Here is a 20626-nt window from a genome sequence, read left to right as displayed (position 1 = left end):
CATAGCAGAGTTCATTTATGCAGACATAGGCAACTTAGTTTATGTAGACCCCACTGTGATTTTTGTGACAGGTTCTGACTCCTGGACGCAGGTAAGCTTCTTTAAAAAAAGGTTATAAACACTGTGGACCGTGGTCACCTTGTTCATGCTGCTTACCTTGACCTGGCCAAGGCTTTTGATACTAATCCTAATTCTGATATTATTGAAAAGTTAGATTTAATGCAAACACCTGTATTGTCCACTGGATTGCAGACTAGCTGTCTAACACACCTGACGTAGTGAACGTTGTTGGTTCCCCCTCTGTGAAATTGTAACTAGGACGTTGCCACAGGGATCACTGCTGGGCCCTCTCCTGTTTGGCATTTATTTTGCAGACACATCTAAGTCAATATCCTTGAAATGTGGTCTGTCACTGTAAACTGAGCACTATTATCCCCTCATTAGCTGATACTAAACTGCTCCAGAAAAGACTGTGGCGTATGCACGTATCTAGTGTACTGAAAACTACCTCAAGCCAAATGCAGAAACTTGCAGTATTTTAGAGTTTGGCCCCCCCAAAAAAAAATGTAAATGGTACTCCTTGTTAAACAGATGCAATCCCAACTTATGTTTAGAATTGAATGAGGAAGAATTATCATGATGTCCTTCAAGGATGCATCTGCAGTCCTAACAAATGGGTTGTCCTGTCGTCAGGCAGCCCTTCGGTCGGCCGGATTCCAAAGTCTGGGTCTGGCCTCGGCTGGTGTCGCACTTCACCCGACGTCATCTCTGCTGGTCTTCGGGTATAAAGGCATCAGCCGACGCCATTTTCCTCAGTCTTTCTTGCTGGTGGCCTCAAGTAGAAGCTGTTCGCAAGTGCCGGTCGGTCAGATCCAGAGATTACTACTACCAATACTACTCAAGACTTCTAAAAGCTAAGTACCCGCTGGGGACTCTCTTGCCTCAGCCGATGTCAGAAAAAGTGAATAACTGTTTAACTTGTGGGAAACAAATACCTCATAAAGATTTCCACTCTTACTGCTTACCTTGTTTAGGCCCAGACCACGACGTAGCAGCCTGTTTAGCCTGTGCTTCCTTCAACCGACGAACGCTTAGGCGTCGGTCGGAGTTTGCTGAACAGTTTTTCGCTCAGATTTTGCGACATTATGCCGCCGGATCCTCCGACTTCTCAAATTGTTAAGAAACGAAAGAAAAGACCGACACTCGCGGTCCGTGGTTTCGGCCGAAACCACGGTTAAGCAAACCGCAAGTGTCTCGGTTTCGCCCGAAACCGAGCAAACGGGTCAATCTTCAGCCGAATCCATGACTATTACCGAGGCCCCTTCTACCCTAGTTGAATCGGCCTCTGAGGTTTTGGCTATTAATGTGGTTCCTCTAGAATTATCGGACACCATCCCTTTGGATGTCTCTACCCCAGCACGTGGTGCTGCTAGGCCTCCTGCAGCCATGTCTATAAAGGCCTTTGCCAGGGCTAAAGCAGCCAAATCTGCTAAATCTGTGCCTGTTAAGCCCCCCTCACACAGGCCCAGGCCCAGTTCTCAAATGCTTACTCTGGCAGAGGATCTCATCTCTTTAATAAGGGGATCCCAATCTCACCCAGACAGGGCCTCTCAGCCTCCAGAAAAGAGACCTAGAGCAGAGCCCCCTGAGCCAGTGTCCTCAGATGATTCTTCTGATGATTCAGACAATACAGACCATCCAGAGGCTCCTTTTTCTACTTATGAAGATTCCGATGCTGAAGAATCTATTCTTTCTGCCTCTCCACCAGAGGAATTTTCCTTTGGGGAAACCTTACATGCCATGAGAGAACAATTCCAATGGCAGGGACAAGATTTCTCTGATTCAAGGAAAAGGCTTAGGACCTTTCTACATTTACCGCAACATAGGCCCTTAGCTATACCTCCAGTTCTTCCTGTTGCGGATGATGCATTTAGTGATGTTTGCACTGCTCCTGATACTTTACTTCCAGCCCCTGCCAAGCCCGATAGGTTTTACAGGGTACCGGACACTCATCACCACCTATACAAGGCTCCCCTTGCAGATCCTGAGACTATCTCCCAGGGGCCTAAGGCAGTAGCTTTGACCTCAGCAAAAAACCCTCTCCCTTCTGAAAGGGAATCCAGGTCCTTGGAGAGTTCGGGTAAAAAGGTTTACACCTCTGCTACTCTCTCAGCTAGAGCTTTGAACTGTCAGTTTCATATGATCCAATACCAAGAGTTTATGCTTGATCAGTTAACTAAGAAACTGTCCTCTGATTCCTTAGATAAGAAATATGTTTTAGAAGTGGTGAATAACATTCAGCAGGTTAGTAACCATTCTTTAAAATGTGGCTATGATGCACTGGAGGCTTCATTTAGATCAGCCATGACTGGCACAGTTATAAGAAGGCATGCATGGTTGAAAGAACAGGTCTTGCCGGATCATGTTAAAGCAAAGCTATTAGATGCTCCTATGGATAAGGTCAGTCTATTTGGTTCTCCTGCCCAGCAAGTAATGAAGAAAATGGAAGAGAAGGCAAAATCTGTACAAACAGTTAAAGATTTCTTACAGATTCAGCCCCCAAGGTTTAGCAGGAACTGGCCTTCCAAAATTGGTCCTTTCCAGACTCCTCTAAATCTCAGAGAGGCAGGAATAGACGTTCCAGAGGCAGAAATCAATCCAGAGGAGGTGCCTACAGAGGACGCCAGTGGCAAGGCAATAACCAACGAGGCACAGACACAACCACTGCCACTGCAACAGGACAATCACAGTGACTTGGCTCTGACACCGCCTACCAGGGAACAAATAGCAGCACCCTTAGGCGGAAAGTTAGCCTTATTTTCAAAAAATTGGCACTATATCACAAGAGACAAGTGGATTTTACAAACTATAGACCAAGGCTACAGGTTTCATTTCCACACCTTACCAGTAAAAAGAGGAATGCCAAACCTACCTCCAAATCAAAAAACAGAAGCTCTAAAACAGATAGCTCAATTAACAAAGATGAGAGCTGTGGAAAGGGTACCACCTACAGAACAGGGCAAAGGATTCTACTCCAGACTCTTCCTAGTACCAAGAAAAGAGAAAAGTTGGAGACCTATTCTAGACCTGTCCGCCTTAAACACATTCATCATTGTTCCAAAATTCAAAATGCTGACCCTACAGCAACTTCTTCCTATGCTGGGCAAGGAATGTTGGCTGGTAACTCTAGATCTCAAGGAGGCATACCTGCACGTCCCCATACGACCAAATTGCAGAAGATACCTCAGATTTCTTGCAGGATCAGAGCATTATCAATTCTCAGCATTGCCCTTTGGCTTATCTACTGCGCCCAGAGTATTCACAAAATGCCTGGCATCAGTAATCGCTCATTGCAGGCTACAGGAATCCAAATTTATCCATACCTGGACGACTGCCTGATACAAGCGGACAACAAAAGCAAGCTGACAAAAGACTTACAAAGAGTCATTTGCTTACTACAAGCCCTGGGATACACAGTCAATTTAAAAAAGTCAAGACTGATACCATCCCAAACAAGAACATTCTTGGGTGCAGAATTGGACACAGTAAAACAGATGGCATTCCTAACTGCAGAAAAACAAGAACAACTCCCTCTTTACTTCTTGGCATTAGCAAAGCAGAACAAACTAACAGCAAGGAAAGTACTGCAGGCCTTGGCCTTCATGGCATCATGCATAATCCTGGTCCCCCATGCCAGACTACATATGAGAAAGCTACAGTGGTACCTAAAGAATTTATGGTCTCAACACAGGCACAGCTTAGAAACCGAAATACCACTAATCCCATGCCTGAAACAAGAGTTCCTATGGTGGGCTCAAGCATGCCAGTCAAACCCAGGCTTGCCCATCCACAACTTTCAAGCAAGCCAAACCATCACAACGGACGCCTCAGACCTAGGTTGGGGGGCACACATGCTGGACAAATGCATACAAGGATTATGGACTCCAGACCAGCTGCACCTGCACATAAATCAAAAGAAATGCTGGCAGTAAAACTAGCAATCCAGAATTTCAGACCATTCCTCAAAGAAGGCCATTTAATGATAAGGACAGACAACACCACAGTCATGTGGTACATCAACAAACAGGGAGGCACTCATTCATACCCCCTATGCCGAATGACTCTGGACCTATGGAATATGGCTCTGAGCTACAACATCCAGTTACAGGCAATATTTGTACGGAAAAGAAAACATCCTAGCAGACATGTTAAGCAGAACTACCTCGGATGCTCACGAATGGATGCTACACCCGACATCTTCAAGGCCATCACAAAGAAATGGGGAATGCCACAAATAGACCTATTCGCATCCCCACTCAATCACCAGCTCAAGAAATTCTGCACAAGGACATACCACCCACTTGCATGGAAGGTGGACTCTCTATCCTTCAGTTGGAAAGGCCTGACAGCATATGCATTCCCACCTCTTCCTTTGATGCACAAGGTACTACTGAAAATCAAAGAGGAACGTCCAAGGATAATTCTGATAGCTCCAAATTGGCCAAGACAACACTGGTATCCATTGCTGAGGAGCATGTCTCGGGGAGAACGTGGACACTACCCTGATGCCTTTGATGTTAACTCAGAACGACTACAACATCATGCATCCAAACCTAAAACTCTGCAACTGACTGCCTGGAACATTACATAACAGCAACTAACCCAGATTTATCCCAAAGGGTTAAAGACATTATCCTTGAGGCCCGCAGACCTTCAACAAGAAGAAACTATGCAGGAAAATGGAAAAGGTTTGTCATTTGGAGTACTGAAAGAGGAAAAGATGTGTCAAAGATAGATATTGCTAACATCCTGGAGTACTTGGCAGAGCTTCTCCATACAGGCCTGTCCTATTCCTCCATCAAGATACATGCATCAGCTATTTCTGCAGAATACAGCTTGATCCCCTGTCTTCTCACATCCTCTACTCAGGCAGTTCCTCAGAGGAATCAAGAATGTAAAACCTCCTAGGAAACCACCATTACCAGCATGGGACTTGAACTTTGTGCTAGAAAAATTGACACTCTCCATTTGAACCAGCAGCAACAGCAGATCTTCAACACCTATCCTGGAAAACTGCTTTCCTACTGGCAATTACTTCAGCAAGAAGGGTTTCGAACTACAGGCCTTAATGGCAGTACAACCCTTCCTAATCTTCCATCAAGATAGAGTGTCCATGAGAACTAATCCTACATTTATGCCTAAGGTGGTATCCAGAGTGTCTCTAAACCAGGCAATCCACCTACCTACCTTCTTTCCCAATCCACAGAACAGGGGGGAAAGACTGCTGCATACCTCGGATGTACATAGACAGTTGCTACTACCTGGACAGAACCAAGGGCAATAGAAAAACTGACCAGCTTTTAGTAGCTTATGCAACAGGAAGGGAAGGAAAAGCAATTTCCAATCTCCAAGTGGATAGGACATTGCATAAGATTCTGTTACTCCTACCATGGAAAGCAAATTCCACAGAACATAAGACCTCACTCTACAAGGGCTACAGCCACTACCACAGCTTTCTTACGAGGAGTGGCTACCAAGGACATTATTGAGGCGGCTACTTGGACCTCCGTGCATACATTTGCCAAGCATTACAACTTACCTCTATACTCTAGATCCCGAGCAGGGTTTGCCACTGCTGTATTGCAAGGGATCCTAACTACACCATAATTCTTCTTCCTCCTCCCCTAGTTTGGCTATGGTATTCTACCCATTTGTTAGGACTGCAGATGCATCCTTGAAGGACATAGTACAGTTTTGTACCTACCATAAATGTAGATGTCCTAACATGATAGCATCTGCAGTCAGGATTACCCACCTCCTTCCCTCTGTGGTACTCCTAGGGTATTTACCCTCCTTATAGCTAGCTAGGGGATCTCTATGGTGTATTTGTTTGTATATATGTACATACATGCTTATTTTTGTGTTTGCCTACTATTTTTGGAAACATTGGCATTTACCCAAAATTTAGTTTTCCAAGAGGGCAACTGGCATCTGGGGCAAGAAACACTGAGGAAAATGGCGCCGGCTGATGCCTTTATACCCAAGACCAGCAGAGATGACGCCGGGTGAAGTGCGACACCAGCCGAGGCCAGACCCAGACTTTGGAATCCAGCGATCAAGGGCTGCCTGACGACAGGACAACCCATTTGTTAGGACTGCAGATGCTATCCTGTTCGGACATCTACATTTATGGTAGGTACAAAACTGTACTTTTCCACCATAGGCAGGAAATACTTCTATCTGGTCCAGTTAGTTTCCAAGGGAATATTCCAAATAAGTCCACTTACCACAATGCTCTTTTCTTATCAGACCCATCATCACTGCGTCCTTTGGTAGGTACAGATGCAATCTTTTTAACCCAAAAAATTAAATGCTTTAAATTCTTCAGCTGGATTATTACAACTCTCCTTATGATGTTCTTTGTTTCACTGTTGCAGTCATTACATTTGGGTTATCTGCTTGCAGTAGGCCTCAGTCGGTCTTCCATGACGTCAGGTAGTCAGGGCTATAAAGCATGCAGCCAACGCCATTACATCAGTCTTTCTTGCTGTGTGGTGCCCGAAGCAGAAGCAGTTCGCAAGTGCCTGTCGGCCGACTCCTGAAATTTTCGTTATCGAGTTTCAGAACCAAAGTCTTCAGCTAAAGCTAAGTACCCCGTTGGGGAAACTTTTTCTTGCTCTAAACTGATGTCAGTAAAAGTGATTGTATTTCTTGTGGAAAGCAAATACCTCATAAAGATTTTCATTCGTACTGTATTCCTTGCCCAGGCCTTGACCACGACGTACCTCGCTGTCGGTTTTGTGCCTTATTTAAACCACGAACTATTTGTCGTCTGTACATTTTCACTTCTAAATATTTTGGTACTCTGTTCAGTTATCCAGATATGTCTTCGGTAAGCCACCCGGATACTGACATTCCGAAAAAAACTCAAAGATAAAGACAGAGACAGGCCACCTAGGTCCAAAGTTGTCGACGACACTTCTAAGCTAGTCGCCAGTTCAACGGTACTCAGTGAGGCGCTTTCGCAGCCCCTAATACTCACTACTTGGGATTCGCAGGCCTCTACTGAGACCCATTCGGAGTCCAGTATGCCACGAGGTGCTTCAACTGTGGAACCTGCGTATGTCTCTACCTTGGATGGGTCTGAGCTGCTGTGTAGGCACCGACTTCTGAGGGTGTATCCAGGCCTACTGACTTGCATATTAAACCAACGCCATCTTCTTCTGATAGGGCTAAAGCTCGAACCATGCCTAGGAAACAGATGTCCAGACCGCATGGTCAGGCCCATATGCCTAAAAAACAAATAAGAATGGCTGAAGACCTTATTAATTTAATCATGGGAAGCCAACCTTCCCCCTCTGAGACCTATGACTGAATTTGCTTATGATACTTCTGGCCAAGATTCTGAAATTTCTGCCTCTTCTGATGACCAGGATTTACCCTCATCTACCTATGAGGATTCTGATGCAGAGGACTCTATTCCCTCTGCTTCTCCCCCAGAGGATTTTTCTTTTGGTGAAACCTTGCATACGCTTACGGAGCATTTTTATTGGGGAAAGCCAGGATTACTCTGATTCTAAAAAGAGGCTTATAGATTTCGTATTCCTGCCCCAACACAGGCCTTTAGCTATCCCTCCTGTTCTGGGCATTGATGACGATGCCTTTTCGGAATCTAGCTTGGCCCCTGACTCTTTACGTCCTGCTCCCAGAAAACTAACAGATATTACAGGGTTCCTGTTTCTCACAAATTCCTTTTTAAAAATCCTACTGTGGATCCTGAGACCATTTCACAGGGACCCAAAGGAACTAAGGCTACTACTGCCAGAAATCCTACCCCCTCTGATAGAGATTCCAGGGCCCTGGATAGATGGGGTAAGAAGGTATACACCTCTGCAGCCTTGGCCATTAGGGCCCTAAATTGCCAGTTTCATATGTTAAAATATCAGCAGCATATTATTGGATTGCTTAAACAGAAAATGATGTTGATTCCTGATTGCCCTGAAAATAAGGATTTACAGGATTTAATGCATTCTGCTGAACAGGTTGGAAAACGTACTTTGCAATGTGGCTTTGATTCACTAGCGGCATCTTGCAGGGCTGCTGTCACCGGGTCTGTACTTAGGAGCCATGCTTGGCTTAAAGAGCAATCTTTGCCAGATCATGTTAAAACTAAATTGCTGGATGCTCCCTTAAATCAGGACCGCCTGTTTGGCGACAAAGCAGAAATTCTTAAAAAGATGGAGGAAAAAGCTGAATCTATGTAAACTGTTAAAGATTTCTTACAAGTGCAGCCTCCTAGATTTAGTAGGCATTGGCCCTCAAAATATTGGTCCTTTGCTTCCTCTTCCAGGCCTTCTCAGTTCAAACCCAGAACGAGCAGAGCACCCAGGCTGCAGTCCCAGGGTATGCACAGGGCTTAGCAGTCGGGGACTCCCACTTCCAAATCAGGGAGTAGTAACACCCCCCACCCCATGGTAAGCTGTCTCAATTACTTAACTTTGAAACTTCCACGCACTTCTCAACTGACTGCTCCTTTAGGGGGAAAGATTGGACTGCAAGCAAAAAATTGGGAACTCATTACCCAGGACAAATGGGTTTTAAACATAGTTTCCCAAGGATACAGATTTCACTTCCACACGTTACCAACCCCAAACAGTTGGCCAGATCTACCCCCAAATCAGTGGGCAGAGGCTCAAAAGCAAGTAGTCTCTCTCTTAAGATTAAATGCTATTCAGACTGTATCAGAAGAGGAAAAGGGGCAAGGATTCTACTCGAGACTTTTCCTGGTACCCAGAAAAGACAACTCATGGCGTCCTATCCTGGACCCTGTCTATCCTAAACACCTTCTTGGTGATTCCAAAATTCAAGATGCTAACTCTTCACCAGTTGCTTCCCATGATAGGCAAGGATGCCTGGTTGGCAACACTGGATTTAAAGGAAGCCTACCTGCACATCCCAACCAGGGAATCTTGTAGAAAATACCTGCGCTTCAAAGCAGGCTGCATGCACTATCAGTTCTCTGCACTGCCCTTTGGCTTATCTATTTTGCCCAGGGTATTCACAAAATGCCTAGCTCCAGTCATTGCATTTTGCATGCAAAGAAATATTCAAATATACCCATACCTGGACGATTGTCTAATTCAGGCAGAAAGCCCGGACATACTTCTGAATCATCTGGCCTTTGTACAAAAGGTGTTAACTTGTCTGGGGTACATCATAAACGAAAAAAAAGCACATCTGGTACCCTGTCAACAAATTATATTCCTGGGAGCAAGCTTGAAAACAACTTCCCAGATGGCTTTCCCCACGCCAGAGAAACAAATTAATTTGAATACTTACTTCAAACTAGTGGCCACAAAAACCTTACTATCTGCCAGACAAATACTGCAAGCCTTGGGGTTCATGGCCTCGTGCATTCTACTAATTCCATATGCAGGACTGCATAGGAGGAAACCACAATGGTATCTAAAAAGCCTATGGTGTCAACATTCTCAGGATCTAGAAGCAATGATTCCTATCGTACCTTGCTTACGGTTAGAATTCCTTTGGTGGGAAGAGGCCTGCCACCAAAACAAGGGACTACCATTCACTCTACCCCCTGCCGCCCAAACCCTAACAACAGATGCATCAGACTATGCATGGGGGGCTCATCTGGCAAGGAAGTGCATTCAGGGAAAATGGAACTCAAGTCAAATGCACTTGCATATCAATCAAAAAGAAATTCTAGCTGTACAGAATGCTCTGACAGCCTTCAAGGACCACATTCTTCCAGAACAATTAATGGTAAAGACTGACAACACCACTGTTATGTGGTACATAAACAAGCAGGGGGAGTAATTATACTTACCCCCTCTGCAGACTAGCCATGGCTCTGTGGAACACAGCCTTGAGCTACCAAGTGCATCTACAGGCTCAATGCCTGCCAGGAAAACTAAATACACTGGCAGATGAACTAAGAAGAAATCTCATGGACCTACTCGAGTGGAAACTGGAACCACAGACTTTCAAAATGTTGATCAACAAATGGGGGAGCCCAGGTATAGACCTGTTTGCCTCCCCCCAGAACTACCTATTGGACAAATTCTGCACAAGGACTCCTCACAAACAAGCTTGGAAAGTGGATGCTCTGTCCTTGAGCTGGAAAAATCTATCAGTTTATGCCTTTCCTCCTCTGCCTCTCCTCTCCAAAGTACTACTAAAGATCAAACAGGACAAACCAAGGATGATATTGATTGCACCAGACTGGCCACGCCAACACTGGTACCTCCTCTTGCGCAGGGTGTCACAGCTGGCCCTGTGGCACGTGCCTCAGACCCCCTACCCTGCTGTCTCAGCAGGAGAGCCAGATTCTGCATCTCCTAGCTTCAAACCCTGAACCTGGCAGCCTGGCTAATTGCCTAATCTCTCAGTTACCATCCCTCAGTAAACAAAGTGTTGGACGTCATTTTGGAAGCAAGGAAGCCTAGTACTAGAAAATCTTATGCTGAAAAGTGGAAAAGATTATGTGCCTGGAACCAAAATCAAGGGATGGCCACAGCAGCACCCAATTTACCTCAGATTCTTCAATACTTAACTGAGATGTTTCACAAGGGCCTTTCCTTTTCCTCCATCAAAATTCACGCCTCAGCCATTTCAGCTCATTACAACACAGAACCACACCTCTTTTCTCATCTACTGCTCAAGCAGTTCCTCAGAGGGGCCAAAAACTTAAGACCACCCAGGAGAGCCCCAACTCCAGCCTGGGACCTTAACTTTGTATTGGAAAAACTCACTCTTCCTTCTTTTGAGCCAGCTGCAACTGCAGAGTTAAAATTCCTTTCATGGAAAACAGCTTTCCTTTTAGCAATCACTTCAGCAAGAAGGGTATCTGAATTACATGCCCTTATGGCAGTGGAACCTTACATCATCTTTCATGCGGACAGGGTGTCCCTCAGGACCAATCCCTCTTTCATGCCCAAGGTGGTGTCCAGTGTGGCTCTTAATCAGTCCATTCATTTGCCAACTTTATTTTCTAATCCACAGAACAAATGGGAACGGATACTGCACTCCTTAGATGTGCACAGACAACTTAGATTTTACTTAGACAGGACTAAACCTCAAAGGAAATCTGAACAACTGCTGGTGGCATTTGCTGCAGGGGCAGAGGGGAAGGCTATTTCAAAGCAAACCATTTCTAAATGGATAGGCTATTGCATTCATTTCTGCTATAAGCACCATGGAAAAGTATCCCACAGGGGATTAGTCCCCATTCAACCAGGGTTGCATCTACCTCTACAGCCTTTCTCAGAGGTGTCCCTACCAGAGACATCCTAGAAGCTGCTACCTGGAGGTCTGTACATACTTTCACCAAGCATTACCATTTGCCAATTTTCTCTAAATCCAGAGCTGGCTTTGCCACTGCAGTCTTGCAGGGCCTTATAGCTGGTCCTAATGCTATCTAAATTCCTCCTCCCATCCTTAGCTTTGGGAGTCTACCCAAATGTAATGACTGCAGCAGTGAAACATGAAGATTTATAGTACAGTTGTGTACACTTACCATAAATGTAGATGCTCGAGTGTATTCACTGTTGCAGTCCTGGTTACCCTACCTCCAGCCCCCTGACCTCTTTTGGCTATACCTCTATTTTCCTTTACTATACTTAAAAGCTTTTTGGTGTATTTGCTTTTTTGTTGGCGGTATAACCTTGTGTGTGTGTGTGTGTGTGTGTATATATATATATATATATATATATATATATATATATATATATATTTAAATATATATTTAATTGCTTCCCATTAAGGGGGGCACCTGACATCTGTGGCAAGAAAAACTGATGTAATTGTGTCGGCTGCATGCTTTATACCCCTGACTACTTGACGTCACTGAAGATGAGACAGCAACCGACGCGGGACCCAAGACTTTGATAATCAGGCCAACTGAGGGCTACTGCAAGCAGATAACCCAAATGTAATGACTGCAACAGTGAATACACTCGAACATCTACATTTATGGTAAGTGTACACAACTGTACTTTCTGTAGCTTACTGGCTGCTCTGAGGCAATCTGTGTCTTGCTTTTTGAGGCATGAAAGACCCCAGTTTCTTCACTAAACCATCAGCTCTGCAAATACCTATACTAGCGGCCTAAATTTATAGTAACAAATTAACAAGACTCACTGAAGGGGTAGTTTTTTAACATATTTTTCACCTGTGGAATAAATTGCCACTGCGGGTCTGGGAAAGTACCACTTTGTCTGCCTTTAAGGCTAGTCTTGATGATTTGATGGGTAGGTATAAATTTACACAAGTGTTGTGCAGTGCTCCTTGATTTGGGAGGTGGATGCATAAGGGGTTGCAAGAACTTTTAAGTGCATTTTCTTAAAGGTGTATGTGGATAGGCACTTGTGGTCCCTGTATTTTCTTGCGTAGTATTGCTTCTATGGTCCTAAGTAAGAGATGGCCTATTTCTGTCACAGTGCAAGGAAAAATCACAAAAAAGGAAATAAAAATTCCATAAGAAGTGACAATCTCATGAGGAAGGCCTGTGAGTTTTCTTGCCAAGGATCATAGAAGGTTACTAGGCTATCGACCTATAGGTCATTGCAAGGCTAGCCGTTTCTTCCCAAGGTAATACCATAGATACTCTAATCTTGTTTGACTGCCCATGTCCTGGAGGGTGGTGGGCACTATCCCCGTTAAGAATTTAGTGCCCCATCCACTTGTCCAGGTTCCTTTTGAACAGTGTCAGAGGTGCTCTGCTTCACATGAATTGACAGTCTATTCCAAAGATGCGGCAGTCACTGTGAGACAAAGCTATTCCTCCAGCACATTCTATTTAAGTTGGATGCCATATATAGGTCCTTGGAACTGGTAGCTCTAGTCCCGTTTGATTTATGAATGTACAGCAAATTTATTTGGTTTGGGTCAGAGATTGCTCTGTAAGCCAGGCATAATTCTCCCCTTATGATACTGAGTATAGTAACAGGGACTGCCGAAAGGGGCGTTGAATTCAGTTATGGGGCTGATTAAGTGACATGTATAGAGGGGTCATAACCCTCTTTGCTCTAGAGGCGATGCCTTTGCTAATCAAGTGTGCTGCCTAGAAAGCCTTCCTTACTACAGTAGACACATGGTGGTGAAAGTTAAGACTGCAGTCTGCTTGTGATCCCAGCTCTCTTGCTACTTCATAGGTAGATAGGGTATTGTTAATTTGGTAGTGTGAAAGGACATTGTTTTTAGCGAAGGGAAGGATGATGCATTTCTTTGCATTTAGTTTGAGACCATGACCAAGACACCAGTCATCGTTCTGTGTAAGACCTTCCTGAAGTATACTGACATCATTTGGGGATTCAGTAATTGCACCCAGTTTACAGTCATCCAAAAACCTTGTCAGCCACAGCCCCTTAGTTTTGGCCTGAACATCTGAGAGGTATATACCAAGCAGTAAGGGGCCCAGCACTGACCCTTGTGGGACCCTGCTGGTGACAGGTCTTCTGGTTGATGTGGAGTCACCTACTTTTGCAACCAGAGTGAAAGAATGCTGTATGTCCTTCTATTCTCATGTTGCAGTATTCCAAACTCTTGGGTTATCTTCTGCTTGCTACCTGAATGTTCGGCCAGTGCACAAAAGCTTGTAGTCACTGCTAGTTACTTACGATGTCTGACGTTGGCTTAAGGAGTGTGAGCCATAAAAGTGACGTTTACATATACCTTTCCTCAGAACTTCTGTGCCTCCAGTCAAACGTTAGCTCTTCTTGCTGTATTCACCATCGGATCTTCGTTTCTAAGATAAGTACCCCATTGGGGCTGTTTTTGATTCTTTTTTGTCACTGCACATCTCTTTACGTTCCATGTTATCCAGGAAGGAAAAGTACAGGTGTGGTCATCAGGTCCTCCATAAGGATGCCCACAAATTCTGCCTTTTCTGTCTGGTGCCTACTCACGACCATCTTGCTTATGCAATCTGCCAGGCCTTCATCCCTAAGCCACTCCGCAGTCTGCATGCCTTGAACATTTACTTAGAGAATCAGCATCTTAAACACTTAGCGTTAGGGATGGAAAGGTCGCCCGGTTAGTCCATTGATCCAACCAAAAAGAAGGCCAAGGTTTCCAGGCCTGAACTTACTGCTTTCACTCCACCACCAGATGTCCCTCCTGTGGCCATTTGCCTGGAGAAACATTCAAAGTCTGCCGAAACAGGTATAGTGGGTAACCCTTGGGAGTCCATAGAACCTAGGGCAAAAGGCACGTCCGGGGAGGGCTTGCAGACATCGTCTGCTGATGACTAGGGGGAACCTCAGCTTCTTAAGGCTGCACAGACAGGCCCTTCCACTGCTTTCCAGCAAACAGAATCTAGGCCTTCGCCTTCTACGCCTTCACTTAAAAAGAAACAAAACATCTCTCCCCTCCTGCTGAAAGCCAATCTGATTAGAGCCTATTTAATGCCTTTATGGCCCTAAGGCCTGCCATGCCCGTTCCCCACAGGCTGGTCCTCCTCGTATCAGTCCCAGGCCTCAGGCTGAGGAAATTATCCAACTTGAAGCTGAGGACTCCTTAGACTCCTCTTTGGGGGATTTTCTTTCCTATGTCTCTCAGGTGCCATTTTCTCTTGGGTATGCTTCCCTAGAGGTTGAATCTGCTGAGGCTGACTCCCCGGGAGAGAAACTCACCTTTGGGGAGACAGTTTCTAAATTGAGAGAACATTTTCAGTGGGATTCTTCTAAAATGTCAGATGTCCAAAAAAGATATAATGACCTTCTGCAGATGGAAAGCCCTGCTCCTTCTGCAATTCCTCCAGTGTTACCTGCTTTCTTGGATCCTTTAAATGCTGCCTCTGTTAATCTTGATTTACAACCACCTTCCCCTAGAAGGCCTGACAGGTTTTACAAGGTCCCTGAAGGGGCAAAATTTTGGGACTGGTGGTACGACTTTAGCTGCTCACTCCCATCCCTCTTGGTTGGTTCTTGTAATGGCTGGTTTGCTTCGTGGAACCTGGATTACCTTTGGTATAGTCATTCCCTCATTCTTGTATGTCACAGAGCCAGAGGTGTTAGTAGGTGTCAGTGTGTAGTTCTAATTGTCCATGTTTAATAATTGTATCCTTTTTTTCTTGGAAAGGGTTCAGCAAGTGATGGCTGCAACTTTGTTGATAACCCTTTGTGCAATGTGTTTTGGTCAGATAATACAGTATGCTCATTTTTGGTCACAAGCTGTCAAATCATTAAGCTTGCCTATAAGAAGTCACACTGATTGGTAGAAAAGAAGCTTGTTTGGGAGTTGTGGTAGTCATTTTGTTTGTGTGTTGCCATGTAATTATACAATAATTCTAACTTGAAATTTATATTTGACTTTTGTTTCTAACAGGGTAGTGAAAAATTCAAATTTCCGAACCCAAACCCTTTCGTTGAGGATGATATGGATAAGAGTGAGGTGGCTTCGGTAGCTTACAGGTAAAAATTAATGTTAATAAATGAGCTAAGTTTTCAAGTTTGGGTTATGAAAGTATTGTTTTTAAAGTCATCTGCCCTCACTTTGGTAATTAAACAGTTTCACCAGTATTCCTTGAGTTTCTGAACTATCTAATATTCTTTTGAGCCTCAAGAGCTGACCTGTTTACTTAATCTGACCTAGCTTACGTCTGTTTTTAACAAGAATTTGACATGTTTTGAGAAGGCTACTGCAGCACTAAGATTCGAAGGACTGTAAATATTCTGGCTGGCCACATTTGAGTGTTTCTGAAGAATCTACTGTGTTGGTGTGCGGTTGTAACCCTGACACCATAGATGTAGGAGTGAGATGTTGCAGTTTTCTGAAGCAGTTTCCTGCCATCTCATTGCCCTTGTGTCTTAGTAGGGGATGCCATGATAAAGTATCCAGTATCTGCATGCCAAAAGCAAAAAAGTAGTCTTAGTGTGTTTGGCTGTTGTGTTAATTTTGCAGACCACTCTTGTCTGCTTGTTCTCAGATTGCAGTCCTCTACACAATGTCAGTCCATCAGCAGAATCACCCTAATGTGCAAGTAAAGCTTCAGGGATAACTGTTCTCTTTTAAGTTTTGTGCTCTGTGTAGTCCACACTCTTTTCTAGACCTTGGCTATAAATTGTGAAAATCGAAGATGACCAGCATGATATGGAGTTTAGCTGTACAGTTTCCATGAGAAGTGGATGTGTATCTCGTTGGTGACAAAGGTAGTTTAAGCTACATTTCCCTTTTCATCTTATCTCCTTCTGCAAGCTATCCATTGGTCTCAGTCTGTTCTTTGGCTTCTTTCTTTGTTTACTAGTGAGTGTTTAGCATTTGGGCCTTTAGCAGCTTAATTTTCCTATAATGAAATATTGAAACTTGTAAGAGGTTGGTCTTCGGCACCTTACATCAAAATTTAGTGGTCTGTGGTAATTTTCTGACTGTATTTTTTTTGCTGACCTGTGTGTATAGACAAGATGTTGATTACTGGTTCTATTCAACTTATTGCACGTTTGGGCACTGGTACTTGGCATCAGTAATTTCCTGATGATGCTGCAGTCCTCCAGCTTACCAGTCACTTTTTCATTTGTCCAGTAGGGCAGTGATGCTGTTGTTCTCTTGGGTTCTGGAGGTACCATTTCAAGTGACGTAAGTTACAAAATCAGTAGTTGGGGCTGCGTCTTACACGAGCTCCAAAACGAACTAAACCCTCACATGAACTCATTGTTCCAACTCAGCCTCACCACAGATTATGTACCCAAAGAATGGCATACAGCAACGGTGATCCCACTCCACAAAGGGGCGCCTCAACGGATCCAGGGAACTATCGCCCTATAAGCCTGACTAGCCTGGTCTGCAAGGCTATGGAGTTGCATCATCATGGACCTCATTAACAAAGACATTGGGAACCTCCAAACATTGGACCCAACACAATTCGGCTTTGTCAAGGGCAGATCTTGCCTCTTAAACCTAGTTGATTTCTTCGAAACAGTTACCAAAGCCTTAGATGAGGGAAAGGTAGTCCACACAGCCTACCTAGACCTCGCTAAGGCCTTCGACACAATACCACACTCAGGTATCATAAATAAGCTCACCAGCTTAAAGATCAACCCATACGTCACAAGATGGGTTGCAAACTGGCGCAGGGACAGAACTCACATGGTCAGAGTTGCAGGCGCCATGTCCAACTCTAAACCAGTCACAAGTGGCGTCCCACAGGGATCAGTCCTGGGACCACTCTTGTTCAGTATATACTTCTCGGAGGTACAAGCAAACACGGGAGGACTGTGGCTGACCAAGTAAGCAGATGACTGCACACTGGGAGCCGTAATCGACTCTCCGGCTGACACAAGCATCCTCCAGAAAGGCCTTACGGAGACTGATACCTGGTGTCAGAACCATGGCTTCAAGCTAAATGCAAAAAAATGTATAGTCATCCCCTTTGGGAAAATCAAAGAACCCACAAACTACCATATAGGAGGAAATCCACTAATTACAGAAGTAGTAATCAGGGGTCTGGGGACCCAAGTAGATAGTAACCTCTCCTTTGACAATCACATTGCCAAAGTGGTTAGAAAGACCTTCTATATAGCCCACCTAATCTCAAAAGGGTTCACATCTAGATCAAGAGAGGTCATCGTGCCCCTCTTCTCATCACTTATCAGGCCCATAATTGAGTACAATGCCCCATTTGGGATGTACCTTACCAGACACCTGCAACAGCTGGAGAAACCTCAAAAATACCTCCCCAAGAGAATCGTGGGCCTCAAACAGTTGCCCTGTGCAGCTCGACTAAAGAAACTCCAGCTATACTCAGTTGCTTACCGCTTACTCAGAGGTGATCTCTGCCTGACATACAAGGCCATGTCCAACCCGGAATTGTTCGACATGCTCCACCTCAAGAAAACCAAATCCACCAGAGCTACACGCTCCAGGGTTTAAACCTTAACACAACAATAAATAGGACATGCTGGAGGGATAGATTCATATTCCAAAGGCTTCCCACGCTCTGGAATAGAATCCCAGTCCATGTTAGGCGGAACCCCTCGCTGACCCTCTTTAAGAGAAATCTTGACGAGTGGATGGGTAATCGTAAATTTGCTCCTGGGATCACTTCTATGGCCTTGCTGGACAGAGGCTCTGGAATCTAGTCTAAAAGGGAGGCGAAAGCCAACAATTTCTGGCTAGGCTTATAAATACCCTAGGGCAGATAGCCTAGTACCTACTTATGAACAGTAAATCATAACATTTGAGCTTCCCCATCTTGTGGATCTTGTTTTCCAGCTATATTTCTTCTTTGTATTTACTGCCTTCTTGCAAGGGCAAACAGTGGTATTGTACCTGCAATGGTTGAGGCACAGATGTGGCTCAAGACTCCCATGTCTATGCTGTATTGTTGTGGTCTTCAGATGTCCTTCCATTTCACTGTTGCAGTATTACTTAAAATTGGGATCCCTGCCAAGGGCAGCCTGATGTCCAGCCAGTATACCAAAGCCTTTAGGTTGCTTAAGGGTATGCCATTCATCACACATATGCACCTCGAGTACAGCGTAGGGTGTAAAGGTAATGTCAGGACGTACCTTCCTCAGAACCTCTTTGCAGCGAGTCTGAATGCCATTTTCAATTGTCGGTCTGAATGGTGTGTTTGCTGGTTCACCAAGCCATTTTTCAAATAAGTGCCCTGCTGGGGTTTTATTTTTTTTCCCCTTTGTTTTTTCTTGCTTGTGGGGTTCATGTCATCCAGAAAGTGCAAATGCCAGTGCAGGAGACAGATTTTCCATAAAGATCATCAAGAGCAGTGTTTATTTTGTCTGAGTTTCCTACGACCATATGTCCTGTTCTGCTTGCCAGGCTTTCGTCCTGAGCACTCTGTGTAGTCAGCTTTCCTCTTTGGTCATATGTTTAGAAAACCAACATCTGAACATTTTGGCAAAAGATGCATTGGAAGGAACCTCCTGTTCCCGAGAGTAAGCTGTCCGTGAAGAAATACAAGAAAGCTAGGTTTGATTCTTCGGCTGTGCCTCCTCTGCCAGATGTCTCTCTTGAGGCTAGTGAAAGCCTGGAAGATCGCCCAGCTGCATTGTTGGATTCCTGCTGTGACCACTTCAGAGGGAGCTTTATGCACATCCCCCTGGAGGCCTTGCAGATGTCTGCTTCGGATGTTCAGGAGGAATCTTGACTGATTATCACCAAAGAGCCTAGGGGTGTTCCTCCTCAGATTTTGGTTAGGAAGGCGGTACCAACTACCAATCTGAAGTGGTTAACTTCATTTGGTCTGCAGCCTGTGGGTATTGGATCTGACCGGCTCGGATCTGAGGTCGGATCCGATACCCACAGGTTGCAGACAAATGAAGTTACCCACTCAGATGGAACGTTATGGTGAGTACATAACTTCTTTTTATAGTGTATTGTATGGGGTCTGAGCCTCCTAAGTTTTACAAGACTGACACCCCTTTAAGGAAAAAACAGAAAACTAAATATGTTTCTCTTGCTCCTAAGAATCCTTGGAGTGAGTTTCAGAATTTCACTCAAGGTTTGTTTAATGCCCTTATGGCTTGAAGCCTCCTCAAGGAGTTTCTGTTTCAGTTCTCTTGGTCTTCTCCTCCTCCTCCTCCTCAGAATATTGTTCCCTAGGCCTCTTAAGAGGAGTGGGAGGATACCTATTCTTCCCAGATTCCATCTGCCTTAGACTATAATTCTGAGGAAGAGGAGTCCACTAGTCCTGGCAGTCCTTTTGAGGAGATTTCCTCTGGGTACACAATTTCCAGAATGCTGGAATTTTTCAAATAACGTTGTGCCCAGGTGTCTGAGGTTCAGAACAGGTATTACGAGCTTCCGCAAATGAACACTCCTAGGCTTTCTGCTGATGATTTTCGTGTTTCACTGTTGCAGTCATTACATTTGGGTGATCTGCTTGCAGGTAGCCCTCAGTCGGCCTGATTAGCAAAGTCTTGGGTCCTGCGTCGGTTGCTGTCCCTTCTTCTGTGACGTCAGGTCGTCAGGGGTATAAAACTTGCAGCGACGCCATTACATCAGTCTTTCTTGCCATGCGATGCCTGAAGCAGAAGCAGTTCGCAAGTGTCGGTTGGCAGACTCCTGAAATTTTCATTTTTGAGTTTCAGAACTAAAGTCTTCAACTAAAGCTAAGTAGCCCATTGGGGAAACTTTTTCTTGCTCCTTACCGATGTCAGTAAAAGTTAATAATTGCATTACTTGTGGAAAGCAAATACCTCAAAGATTTTCATTCGTACTGTATTCTTGCCTAGGCCCTGACCACGACATACCTTGCTGTTGGTTTTGTACTTTATTTAATCAGCACACTATCCGTCGTCGGTATATTTCCACCTCTAAATATTTCGGTTCTCGGTTTAATTATTCAGAAATGTCAGTTAGCCATCCGACTGCTGAGATTCTGAAAAAAACGCAAATATAGAGAGAGAGACAGGCCGCCGATGTCCAGAACTGCCGATGACGTTTCTCCTAAGCCAGTCGCCAGTTCGATGGTACTCAGTGAGGCGCTTTCGCAACCCCTGATACCCGCTACTTCTGATTCGCAGGCCTCTACTGAGACCCATTCGGAGTCCAGCATGCCACGAGATGCTTCACCTATGGAATCCGCTGATGTCTCTACCTTGGATGGGTGTGGAGCCGCTGTGTAGGCACCAGCTTCTGAGGGTGTATT

At 44.7% G+C, this 20626-nt stretch overlaps 1 protein-coding gene across 1 annotated transcript in view; it reads left to right on the top strand.

The window, feature by feature from the left end:
• The window catches only part of EIF3D (eukaryotic translation initiation factor 3 subunit D), a 1307751-nt gene that overhangs the window by 960604 nt on the left and 326521 nt on the right, over positions 1–20626 (top strand). The window contains 1 exon segment of the mRNA XM_044070941.1: positions 15346–15431. Within this exon segment, the coding sequence (XP_043926876.1) occupies positions 15346–15431 (86 nt within the window).

The sequence above is a fragment of the Protopterus annectens genome, chromosome 1.part0, assembly GCF_019279795.1.
Source record: "Protopterus annectens isolate FY-2018-M chromosome 1.part0, PAN1.0, whole genome shotgun sequence".
NCBI classification, from domain to species: domain Eukaryota; kingdom Metazoa; phylum Chordata; order Ceratodontiformes; family Protopteridae; genus Protopterus; species Protopterus annectens.
The sequence above is the reverse complement of the archived record's forward strand: the minus strand, read 5'-3'. Positions and strand labels throughout refer to the sequence as shown.